Genomic DNA, 12,898 nt, shown 5'->3' with positions numbered 1-12,898 from the left:
CTGATTTGCTCAATAAACTTTATTATTGACGTTATAAACTCCTTAAAGGACCTCTATTATGGGTTTTTGAAAATGACTTCCAACACAGCTCTAAGTGAAGTGAAATATCCAGCTTAGGCTTAAATCTGAAAGTGCACCATGTTTAAAACTATTAATTCGTCTATAAAAGAGTCGACTCGTAGTGGTTTGAATGAACCGGCATTTGAATGAATCTTTAGCCGTGCCGGCGTGACGGCAATACGGAACTTAAGCCCAGCCCATTTGTTGTGCTCGCCGACCTGGGAAAATTGAAACCCCTAGCCCCGGACACAAACACTGTAAAAAGAAAAAGAAGACAAACACTGTAGCAAACACCGATTGAATCATGTCACGTAGACGCTGTGCTCTGAAGTGTAAGGGGAAAGTAAGTGTTATTTTCCCTAACCAAAGTGAGGCTGTGAAGAGTCAATGAAGAGTTATTTTTGCAAAAATACCCCAGCATTATAGCCCAAGCCTTGTGCTGTGTTCCTGTCATTTTTCTGATAAGTGCTTTAGCAATCTACATGTCTACAACGGTTGATTCGTTGGCCGTTTGTTAAAGGAAGGATCAGAAAAGACTATTGATGTATGGGACTTTGTCAGAGCTTGACAGGAACTTTACAGTACACAGTTCATGGATCAGTTTCTTCCTCAATTTCACAAGTGTAAGTAAGTGCAATTAAAATGGTTGCCTCCTTGTTTTCTCTAGCTTGCAAAATATGTATTTAATTGTGTTTTATTACTTGTAACCACTCCACGTGGCTTGTACTACATCTGGTTAACTCTTTATATTCTCATATGGCATCTAAATGCAGGATGAATAAACGACACATGCCGATTTCTTCACGGATTTAAATTTAAACACCCTCTGCTGTTTGTCGTTGCAATGGCCACTGTCAGCTTTTCTACACATGTACGGTGGTCAAGTTTCAAAAAAGTTTAGCTTTTGCCACTGTGTTGATTAATACTGAATGTGTGTAAATGTTATAACTTATGGTTAAGAATAGAGCAATAAGCTGGTGTTAAAAAGACTGCTTTGATGCACTCCTGCATTTGGCACAATGTTGATAAGTCGTGGTGGGCATTTCTTTCTGTCTCACGCTGAACGCAGTTGATCAATCGCAACAGACACAACGGACCAGTGAGTGCAGATTAGCATCGCGCTAAGAAGGGATTTGGGAACAAATGAATAGCTGAACTAATCATATGGGAGTTGCTGGGATAATTAGGTAAAAATAAATGCATATTATAAGACAATGAATAAGTTTTATATCAGCCTGTTGTTGGAGACCCCCAAAACAAAAGTATGACCATTCTAATGCATAATTGGGGCTCTTTAATAGTTTTGTGATTAATATATCAGTGCTAAATGCAGATATTTTCAATAAATAAGATAAATAAATCAATCTTCTGAAAAGTATATCTATAAAGTCTAGCGAGCCCTTTAACACAATCTCTAAAAGAGCCCAAGAGAGATTTCTGGCTGAATGCCATGCTGAAGTAAAATGTCCTCAAGTGACTTCTGATTTCAATGTAGTTTCCTTGTCTTAAGATATGTGCTTTAAATATTGAATGCTATTTTTTTCAGTCTTTGCTTTTTGTTTTATTGTTCTATTTTTCTTTCTCCTTTTAACACCTTTACCAGAACTTGTAGTTCTGAGAGATAATAGCAAAGGGGAAAAAAATGCATTTGTGGCTATGAGTAATGGGTTGAGAAAGAGAAAAGAGACAGAACAAGAGGTTGAGGGAGGGGAAAAGTACAAGAAGAATGCAAAAGGGAGGAAAGGTTATTCCCTTCTAAATGACACCCACAATAACACAGAAGCACACAGTGTGCTGATGAATTAATTTGTGCATGTGTGGGTGAGAACTAAATGCATAGGTAGCAGCCATGAGTGTCAGGCTGTGAAACAGAACACCGCAAGGTCTGGAAGAGCCTCTGGGACCCGCAGCATCCAGCGGCTAGATTTCCCAGAGATTATGCCCAGACTCTCTCATCGCTGGGAAGCTCCCATTGGAGGATAAAGAGGTTGTTTAAACGCTGCCAGACATGACTTTGGTTCCTATTCACACATCCTATCTCCCTCTAAAACAAACCATAAAACCCCAGCCCACATCTTCACGTTTTCCACTGCCTCTTCAGCCCTGTTCTCCTTTAATGGTTGTGTTTAGACTAGAACTTTTGCATACATGGTCAGATATTAAATCTGTAATACCATTCTACAAATTATAGTTCGCCCACTGTTGTGAAAATAAGATTTGTTTTTTTTATTACTTTGATCTCTTTTCTTTTTATTAAACATTTGGAGTGCTTAAGGTGATTTATTAAAAAACCTCTTTTCTGAGTGTGATGTTCCTTGCATACTAATGAAGCTTTTTTTTGCAGAAGTAGATAAAGCTGATAGAAATGCAAAGACCTGAATGTCTTAAAATTAACTTAAGCTCTGCAGCTAAACTTCCAGTAAGCAGAGATGGGTTGAAACTGAACGTAGAATATTTGCAGTTGAGAATTCTTATGCTTTAACATTGTGCAGAGAATTCGTAGAAAAAGAGGAAGTATGTATGGGTGCGGCCAATGGAGGAATGGAGAATGATTTACAAGTGACGAATTCCACTAAACTCCACCTGTTAATATCAGCTGAGAATAAAAGCTGGAGTCAGGAAATGTAAATTGCTGCACACATCCTAAATGCAATTCTTGCAATGCATTGAGGATACCAGGATTCTGTTCATCGAATTATTCATTTGTATCCAATAAATTACTAAAATCTTTGACATTGAAGAAATCCCTTTCCTGACCCTTTTTTGAACACGCAAGGAATTGATTAAATATTCCAACACCACCAATCTGAATTCATGAAATAAATTTTACATTTCAGATCAACAAAAACAGATTCCCACGAAAGTCATTCCACTTCCTTTTTTTTTTCTTAGAAAGACCTGTGGTCACTCTTTGCCATGCAATGTAGTAGAATTGAGGTGTTCAAGGTGTTTTTATAGCACAACTTCAGAAGACTTAGAGTATAGCATACAAGTCGTATTACTTTTATGACCCCTTTATGGTGCTTTTGTGACCTTCATGTATGGGAAAACGGTTCTAATTGTGTGTCCTTTTCAGAACAGATCCTTTAAACCAAGCACAGTAAATGAAGTAAAACTATTTTACCACTTTCTGCAAGCCATCGATGAGATTGCCCACGATGATACGAAGACCTTTGAGCTCCTGGACCATGTTACTGAGCTCTTCACAAGAGCGCTCGCACACGTCTGATGCTATTTTCTCCTTCTCCCCAATGAAGTTGGTAGATATAGATGTACCGACAGACACAGATTCTGTACTCTCATTAACCACGTTAACTTCCTCTGAAAGACAGAATAATGCAATGAATCAGAAAACGCATTTGCATTTACTTCCCATAACTTGAAATAGGAGAAAAAAAAAAGACTTTAACACATCTTACCAAGGCCCCATGAGCATTTCTTTATTAACGAACAGACAAAATACAGCGGCACAAATTTTATAGACATACGTGGATTATAAAGCACTTAACAGACTTGTAGGATATTCCACACCCTACACATTCAAATATATCATTCTTTCTTTACATTTCTAATGTGAGTAAAATAAATGTGCAGAAGTAACACTTAAAGGAAGATAGTGATTTTTTAAAGCCTGTCTTAAAAAAGGAGGAAGGTGGCGGGGCTGGGGATACGCAACAGCAGAGGAATGCTGTCCATAATGCCAAAACTCCCATTAGATATCTGCAGCCATTTTGGGGTCATTTGTGTAAATTTTCTCCAGATTAATGGAGGACGGGAGACACTAAATCAGGGAGCCATGTTGTTACCTCCAGTGGTTCCTTTGAGACTCGTGCAGGGTTAGCAGCTTTTTAGAGACTGCTGAACTCGTTCAAATCTCTCGGGGGGCTTCAGTCAACGCTGGGAAAATAAGTGTGCGTGCATGTGTCTGTTTCAGCCACTTTTTAGGCAGAGCTTTTGTGCTGTTCAGTTGAGCTTTTATTTAGCAATACGTGGCACTCCTAAACTGGGGCACTAGAGAGTTTATAGGGACCTCTGTATTGGCATCCTGACGTTCAGAAGTTGGCACGCATCCCTGTTGGCAGTGCAAATGGAAGCCTTTCTGACTGCACATATCCTAAGCATACTTATTCAATTGCAATTAAAAGGGAACTGAGGCAGCAGTGCTAGAGAAACACTCACAGCCACACTTTTCACACAAAGCTTAGTTTTGCAATGGTCTAAAACTACTTATTTCAGCACACTCCAGAGACGCGTTTATTTACTTGTCAAATAATCTGTCTCAGCACTCTTTGCAGCATTAAACTGCAATCAGGGCTCAACAGTAAGCCATTTTAAGCTATCCCAGTACTTTAGATACAAAGTTGCAGACGAAATGATCAGCTCTCCTGTGAAACATGCATTATTTTTCAGATATTTGTCAAGTGGATTTTAAGAAAGACTTTTTAAACTTTTTTAGAGTTTTAATAATTTACAGTAATAATTAATGTCTTATCTTTGCATTGATGACTTTGCATTGATATTTTTCTAGTTATTTTGCAAGTTATTTAGCTTAAAGTGCAATTTAAAGGCTTAAATAACATAAAAAGATTTAGGAAAAAATATTTTAACATTTTTTTAAGAGGGCAAATAACATTGCCATTAAAAGTGTTTATTGACAATTAATTGTTAACTTTGACTGCTTTTATTCCAGTCAAGCTAAAAAAAATACTTTTTTCCAGAAGAAAAAGTATTATAAAAAATACTGTGAAAATGTCCTTGCTCTATTAAACATCTCTTTGGAAACTTTCACAGGAAGACTAATAATTTGTCTTTAACTGTACACAAAAAAATCCAACTTAAAAAAAGTTTAAATTACTTTTTTTTTGTTGTTGGTTTGGCAAAAATCAGTACAAATGTCTGTACAACTACATTTAACACATTTACTTAACCTAAATCAAAAATTTCTTCATTAAGTTAGAAAAACCGTGGTGAGCAAAATCTTGCAAGTTCACTCAAAAAAGCTTCAGCCAACTTGAGTTGGTTCTAAAGCTTGCAATATTTCTAACCCTAACAACAACGACAAAAATATTATTAATGTCATTATTATTAATAGCAACAACAGGGTTTCTTCTGGTTTCATCAAGCCAAATTTTAGACTTTTTAAGACCCTTTTAAGACCATTCATTCATTTTCTTTTGGGCTTAGTCCCTTTATTATTCTGGGGTCGGCACAGCGGAATAAACCGCCAACTTATCCAGCATAGGTTTTAGGCAGCGGATGCCCTTCCTGCAACCCATCACTGGGAAACATCCATACACACTCATTCACACATACACTATGAACAGTTTAGCTTACCCAATTCACCTATAGCATATGTCTTTGGACTTGTGGGGGAAACGGGAGCACCCAGAGGAAAATTAAATCCCACGCGAACACTGAGAGAGCATGCAGACTCCACACAGAAATGCCAACTGATCCAGCTGAGGCTCGAAACAGCGACCTTTTTGCTGTGTGGCGAACATGCTCTCCACTGTGCCACCACGTCGCCCTATATATATATATATATATATATGGACGTTTTTTCCTAACAAAATGAAATGCCAAAAAAGGTCAAATAATAACTTAAACTTTTCGAAAACAACTTCCCAAAGGATAAATCAAATACTTAAACGATCTAATAATAAATCATAATGCATTCTCAAATGATAAATCAAATGTATTAGATATTTAATTTTCATGATTAATGCAGTAAAATCCTGTAAAAAATTAAATGACAAACCAAATAGTCAAACTATAATTCAAATGGAGGAACCAGATTCTGGTTTCAAAAATTGAGTTAACAAGAAAAAACAAAAAGAAGGATTATGAGTTTTTTTGTTTACTCAACTTCAGACATTTTAGGTCAGTGCAACTAATGTTTTTAAAAGTTGAGTGAACAAGAAAAGGCGAAGAATTACTGTATGTTTTTGTACTAGCTTTTTTTACAGTGTATACAGCCATAAAGTAATACTTTAGATGATAAATTTGAAAAGTATTAACTAATTTAGTTTGAATTTGCTGTAAATAATAATGTTTATATTTCCAATCAATTTTATATACTTTTTATTTACAAAAGAATATTCATTTATTCTAGCAAACAGTTGCGTCTAATGCAGAATATTGGAGATTATTCAGTTTCACACATTGTTTTGCTTCCAGTAATGTTGTTTTGCTTCCAGTAAAGTCAGTTTGAATGATCTAATCTATCTTAGATTACAATATTGTGGTGCAAATCAGCATACATTGAAGCATAGATGTAGAACGAATCATAGAAAACCATCATAAAAGCTAATACGTATGGAGCAATGGAGCACTAGCCCACAAACAACAAGTGGCTGCTTCACAAACTGGCCTGTAACTCTCTCCAGAACTTGAGAGAAGAAATCTGTTGAAGCAGCCAGTTTGGGATCTGACAATGTGCATGTATAAATTATGACTGTGTACTTCTACCATTTTTCCACCTTCCCTTAAAGCATGCACAACCTGCCAGTGTATATTAATATGACAATCTCTATCCTCTTTATGGCATGTGCAAACTGGTTGACCCTTACACCACCACACTAACATGAGCGTTTCCCGTAAACATGATGTAATACGGTCAGAAATTTCCACAGCTCTGATCTGCAGATTTTGTGACCCACTTAGGTGAAAGCCAGAAGAGCTTAAAATGAAAACTGAATCCAATGGAAAACATACCAACTCTCTTAAAACAAATTTGATCATGAACTGCACAAATCCAATGGAGCTCCTGAAACCTGGAACATTCAGAAGTCTGTGCATTATACAAGAGACTAATCCAAGCCCTAAAACAGCAGTCCAGCACAAAAAACAAGCCAGAGATCATAAAAGCAGATGCTTCATGACAAATTTCAGGAACTACTGCAAGGTTTTCCTTGGCCTTTATACTTCCAAGTTTGAAGATATATAAATTCTTACCAGGTTTGGCAATCTCACAGCCTTTGTTTCTCAGGATGTTTTCTATTGGAGTGTCAAAAAGGAACTGAACATTTTGCAGTAAGCCCTGTAATATGACAAAGATTGCAGGTCCGTTATAATGAAATTTAAGTAGTGTATGATCATTTTCAACAATCACATTTAAATTAGAGATGCTCTGACAAGAGTTTTATTGGATGAAAGTAATTCAAAAAATAACTATTGGCTGATTCTGACATAGATTTTTGTCTCTTGCTCACTTATTTGAATATTTGTCATACAAATTGGCTTTTATTCATGCTTTAAATTAGCAAAGTAAGGTCTACTTGATAGTTGGTTGCTAAAAGTTTCTTTTATTGATTGGATAAATGTAACATTCAACAAGTCAACATTATTATTTCTATTCTTATTTTATTATCATTATTATTATTTTACAAACTATATTTTGCACTGATTTTAATATTTAATTAATTTACACAGAATAAAAATATTTATAAATATATATTTTTATACAAATAATATTAATCAATATTGGACAATCTCTCATTTTAATCTCTTAAATAATGACAGAATGACAGAAATCAGTGCTCAAAAGCTCATTTTTAATTGGCTAATTACTAATTATAACTGACTAATTATGTCAGTGATCTTCATATTATTAAAATGAATAATATATACCTACTATGGAAAAAATTGGAAAAAGACCACTTGAAATATCTCAGTGACTATGTTTACATGGACATCAGTAATCAAATAAGTTGCCTTAATATGAATTAGACAATAATATGATTAAGGGGTTTACATGAGCTGCTTTTTGAATGTTCCTTTCATGATCCCGCTTTACATGTTATCCCACATAATACGATTTGCGGCATTGCGTCACTGTGTTATCCATGTTTCCTCCGGAGTTTCATGTAATTTCTGGAGTTTCATTTGGAATTTGTCAACTTTTACCGCAGTTTGGCACTTTCACTTTCATTTTATGCATGCCCCCCATGACAAACGTGATATTGGATGCAAGTATGAACTGCTAGAAGAGCGTTGCTTAATTGGAAGTTGATACCCCATGATGCAAGGTGAAAAAACTGTGTGTGCGGTCCTTAACTGAATCGGTAGGTGTAGAGAATAGTCAAAAAGCCGTGTCTATATAGACTATCCTGTCGCAAAATGGGGTGAAAAGTCCTACACGACGATAATAGTTTGATTTCGGTGTTTACATGTCTGTACTGCACTTAAATAATGCTACTTAAATCGATATACTCCACATGTCTTAATCCGATTTCTGTTTAGTTCGATTATGATCTTAATCAGATTAAATTATTAAAAATTTGCTGTTTATGTGGTAGAATTTTAATCAGAGTATTGTCTTAATCATATTAAAATCAGATTATTGGTGTCCATGTAAACATACTCAGTGTTTCTATACTATTTATAGTCGAATGTTTAAGTAAAATATGATTTAAGTTTTATTCTTTTAACTAGTAAAGATATTTTTTTCCAAATTTGAACAAATGTTTAAGAAAGAATTATTTGCTGAAAAAAAACAATTGTCATTTACAGTTTTTTTTATCTGGGAAGAAATGTTATCAGACCTTGTTGAATAAAACAAATATAATTTTTTTTTCTCAAACCCATTTCAAGTAAATCCATTAGATTATACAGTACCAGGGGTGGGCAAACTCAGTGCTGAAGGGCCGGTGACCTGCAGCATTTTGCTCCAACACTAATCAAACACACCTGACTATGGTAAGCAGTGTCTTCAAAATTACTAGAAAGCTACAGTATAGGCATGTGTGTTTGATTGTGGTTAGAGTAAACTATGTAGAAAACCAGCCATCCATGACCGAGTTTGCCCACCCCTTTATTATACATATTTAGTAATCCATATATACAGTTGAAGTCACAATTATTAGCCCTCCTGATTTATTAGACCCCCTGTTTATTTTTTCGCCAGTTTCTGTTTAACGAAGAGTTTTTTTTTCAACATTTTATCAAACATATTAGTTTTAATAACTCATTTCTAACAACTTTGAACTTTGATTTATTTGATCTTTGCCATGATGACAGTAAATAATATTTTACTACTAATTTTTAAAACACTTCTATACAGCTTAAAATGACATGTAAAGGCTTAACTGGGTTATTTAGGTTAACTAGGCAGGTCAGGGTAGTTAAGCAAGCTATTTTAAAACAATGGTTTGTTCTGTAGACTATCGAAAAAATATAACTTATAGGGGCTAATAATTTTGACTTCAAAATGGCTGTTAAAAATTAAAAACTGCTTTTATTCTAGCTGAAATAAAGCAAATAAGACTTTCTCCAGAAGTTTTTTTTAAACATTAAAAAAAAGAAAAAAATACAAAGGGGGCTAATAATTTTGACTTCAACTGTATACAGTATATAAAAGAGAAGTTCTGGTGTAAATGCGTCTATGTGCTGTGCTTTCTGAAATTTTATTTAATAAAAGAAAATTAGAGTTTATCTCATCTTCTTATGTTTACATTCAGTTTAATTAAATTTAAAGGTAATTAAATAAACCAATTCTTTAAAAAAAACTGAACCATATACTGTATATATGAATGATAAATTGATTTATAATGTAATAAATCAAAGGTGATGTTCACAGAGAAGAACAGGTCTTACCCTGAAGTGGTTTTCCCTGATAGATCCCTTGGCCACAAACATCTGGCTGCCCTCTGGATGCAGGAGCTCATAGAAAGGCTCATCCAGGATCACGCTGTCTATGAGGCTGCAGCCCACATACAGGTGAGCGTTTTCCCCATGAACGTACAGCGAGATGTTCTTCCACTGCGAATCAGACAGGTCCACATCCTCGAAGGACACCACGTTCTGGGATCCCTTTACCATGTAGACCAGATCCAGTGTGTTGGCGCGACCATTGGACACTATCTCAAGCTGACGGAGCCCTCCGGGACCCTCCACTCCAAGTAAGGTGCCCCTGGAGCCCTTATCTTGTCTCATGGTGGCCACAAACACAAAGCCCTCATTGTTCTGGACCTGTTTAAGGATCTGATGGAGCGCCGGGGTGCTCACAGCTGGGATGTGGTCAAAGCGGATGAAACGATATGCCGGTGAGTCCCAGTCGTGGCCCTTGAAGAGCTTGGCTCCAATCGTTTTTCTGCTAATGCCGCTGATTTTGAAGAGATCGAAGACGGATTCATCTTCCACAAGGCCATCTTTGAATGAGTCAGCATATACGCGTTTCAGCAAGTTGCAACTGATTATGTACATTTTATTTGATTATTATATAAGCCCATTGACCATTTTCAGGAAAGTATGACATCATTCATCAGGTCGAAAACAATGCAAAAGCTGCTTTGCATTTAATACCACATAGAGACTCTCTAAATGAATCAAACACAGATGTGCTTGGAGGCACAAAGGATAATGGGAGTATTGTGTCAGATGGACATCTCAAATTCAGATATAGAAATAACAGGAAACAATATTGAAGTCAGAACTATTAGCCCCCGTTTTATTTTTTCCCCAAATTTCTGTTTAACAGAGAGAAGATTTTTTAACACATTTCTAAACATAATAGTTTTAATAACTCATTTCTAATAACTGATTTATTTTATCTTTGCCATGATAACGGTAAATAATATTTCACTAGAAATTAGACCCTAGTATTCAGCTTAAAATGACATTTAAAGGCTTAAATAGGTTAATTAGGTAAGTTATAGTGATTAGGCAAACCATAAAGAAGGTTTGTTCTGTAGACAATTGACAAAAAATTGCTTTAAGGAGCTAATAATATTGACTTTAAAAATTTTTATTATAGCCGAAATAAAACAAATAAGACTTTCTCCAAAAGAAAAAATATTATCAGAATTGCTGTGAAAATTTCCTTGCTCTATTAAACATCATTTGAGAAATATGTAAAAAAAAAAATAAAAATCAAAGGGGGGCTAATAATTCTGACTTCAACTGTGTATTCATAAACCATGCGTGTACAGGGGGATCTTGGGTTTACCTTGAGGTAGTGCTCTGATACATAGTAACAGCAAAGGCCACAAGCAGAGGTTACTCCTGAGTATCATAACTCCTTCAAAATACACAGACATATTTTTTTAAAAACAACATATTAACAACCAATTTCACTACAGATTTTGCATAAATTGCTTAACGAGACATAGCATGTTTTTAAAAAGTTAGATATTCAGTGCTCTCAGCATAACTGAGTTCACTCCACTTTGAAAATGGATATTTTTATCTATTTCTCAGTGAATATAGGCAAGGCTATATATATATATATATATATATATATATATATATATATATATATATATATATTTAGGTCGCCAAACATATTCAGAAATTTAAAGATAATACAATTAAAATCAAGCAAAATATTGCAAATAAATAAATAGATAAATAAATGCAACCTAAAAAATTTCAACTAAATTTTTCTAATTGTTTAGTTTTTTTGCTTCTCTTTTAAATTGTTATTTAATATTTTTCCATAACATATGGCTGTACTAGTCTTTGGACCGTTATCGTAAGCTATTTTTTTAGGTAAACTCCAGATTTGGCTTAAGTAATGCCTAATCTAATGTACATGCACAAAAATAATATTGTATAGCTTCCTATTAAAAATATGAATTTAAAATATTTGTGAGGGGTGTACTTATATATGCTGAGCACTGTATATGCACGTATGTATGTAATTAGGCACGTGTGTGTTAATCTAGATGTATTATATGCATTTCATGACTAAGGAGTCTCAAAAGAGAAATATTTTTATTTTTAAGTAGATGCACCTCAACTGTGAACATTTTATGAAAGTTCTTCTTAACATATGGTCTTTCAGAGAGGATAATTAAACAGCTGTGGTCATGTGTTTGTTTTACACCAGCCATTTATATACAAGCCAAGTTGACAACTCTAAGGTACATTAACACAGATTTGCTAGACAATTTATAAAGGTATTGAACCCTTCAGCAGGACCAATTGGGTTAAATATCAATGAATAGATGACTTTATGCTATAATATGCAATTGTGGTGAAAGTTTCAGGCTAAAAATGAATGACTATCAGATTGACATCTCAAACACTTTAGCTGAGAGGTCTTTAAAAGCGTTTAACTATAGCAGGCTAGCTAGATTAAGACATTTACCAAGGAATGAAAGTGATTATTATTTCCTCTCATGAAATTTAAACTAGTCTAGGATGCCAAAAAGTAGAACTGTAGGCTATAAAAATCAGGAAAGACTCACCTGTTGTAACGTGCAATCCCGCGGAATCAGTACAAAATATGTATGTCCTCTAAGACAGAAATGTTGGAAATGTTAGGTGGGAAAAAAAACTTCTAACAAATATGTGACAAATATCCACAGTCCCTATAACATCCACGCAGTTCTTGTTTTCAGTTCAATTGGCTGGCAACTACTGGACTGAAGCCCTTTATACGGCTCATTCCATGTCAGTCAGACTCGGATATAAAGCTGGACCTGCGGAGGGGGCTGAATTATATGATTCCCATCCTAAAATGTCATGCCGGTAGCCTACCAATGCAGTCAAACTTTCTGTCCTGCCCTACAGTGACGTAACGTTATATCTCCTCCAAGTTCTCCCAAATTCCTAGCCAGAGTCAATGAGAGGAGGAGCAGAGATGTGGAGGAGCCTGTCATGTGCCCGCGAAGATGCGAGAGATGAGACTCACCGCTCAGTCGCGCTCATGTAAATTACGTCAGACACATAGGCTTATATTTGTTTACATCTATCTATTTATCTATACGTGATTCCCTTTAATTTGTTAATTTGTCATTAAATAAAAAAGCGCTTTCACTTTTAGTTTATTTGTGTTCGTATTGTCTAAATATATTGATTATAAACCTCTTATTTAAATTGTAGTCTAGCTAGGTCG

At 35.1% G+C, this 12,898-nt stretch overlaps 1 protein-coding gene across 1 annotated transcript in view; it reads right to left on the bottom strand.

Annotated features, from left to right (window-relative positions):
- Positions 1–12,472, bottom strand: part of thbs2a (thrombospondin 2a) — a 40,525-nt gene extending 28,053 nt beyond the window's left edge. The window contains exons 1-5 of the mRNA XM_009307490.5: positions 12,249–12,472; positions 11,006–11,077; positions 9,655–10,208; positions 7,015–7,099; positions 3,185–3,381 (exon numbers count right to left, since the gene is read on the bottom strand). Coding sequence (XP_009305765.2) covers positions 3,185–3,381; positions 7,015–7,099; positions 9,655–10,208; positions 11,006–11,072 — 903 coding nt within the window. The 5' untranslated portion in view covers positions 11,073–11,077; positions 12,249–12,472. The remainder of the gene's footprint in view (positions 1–3,184; positions 3,382–7,014; positions 7,100–9,654; positions 10,209–11,005; positions 11,078–12,248) is intronic.
- Positions 12,473–12,898: the final 426 nt, after the last annotated feature.

The sequence above is a fragment of the Danio rerio genome, chromosome 13, assembly GCF_049306965.1.
Source record: "Danio rerio strain Tuebingen ecotype United States chromosome 13, GRCz12tu, whole genome shotgun sequence".
In the NCBI taxonomy this organism is placed as follows: Eukaryota; Metazoa; Chordata; class Actinopteri; order Cypriniformes; family Danionidae; genus Danio; species Danio rerio.
Note: the sequence above shows the minus strand (reverse complement) of the source record. Positions and strands in the feature narration are given on the sequence as shown.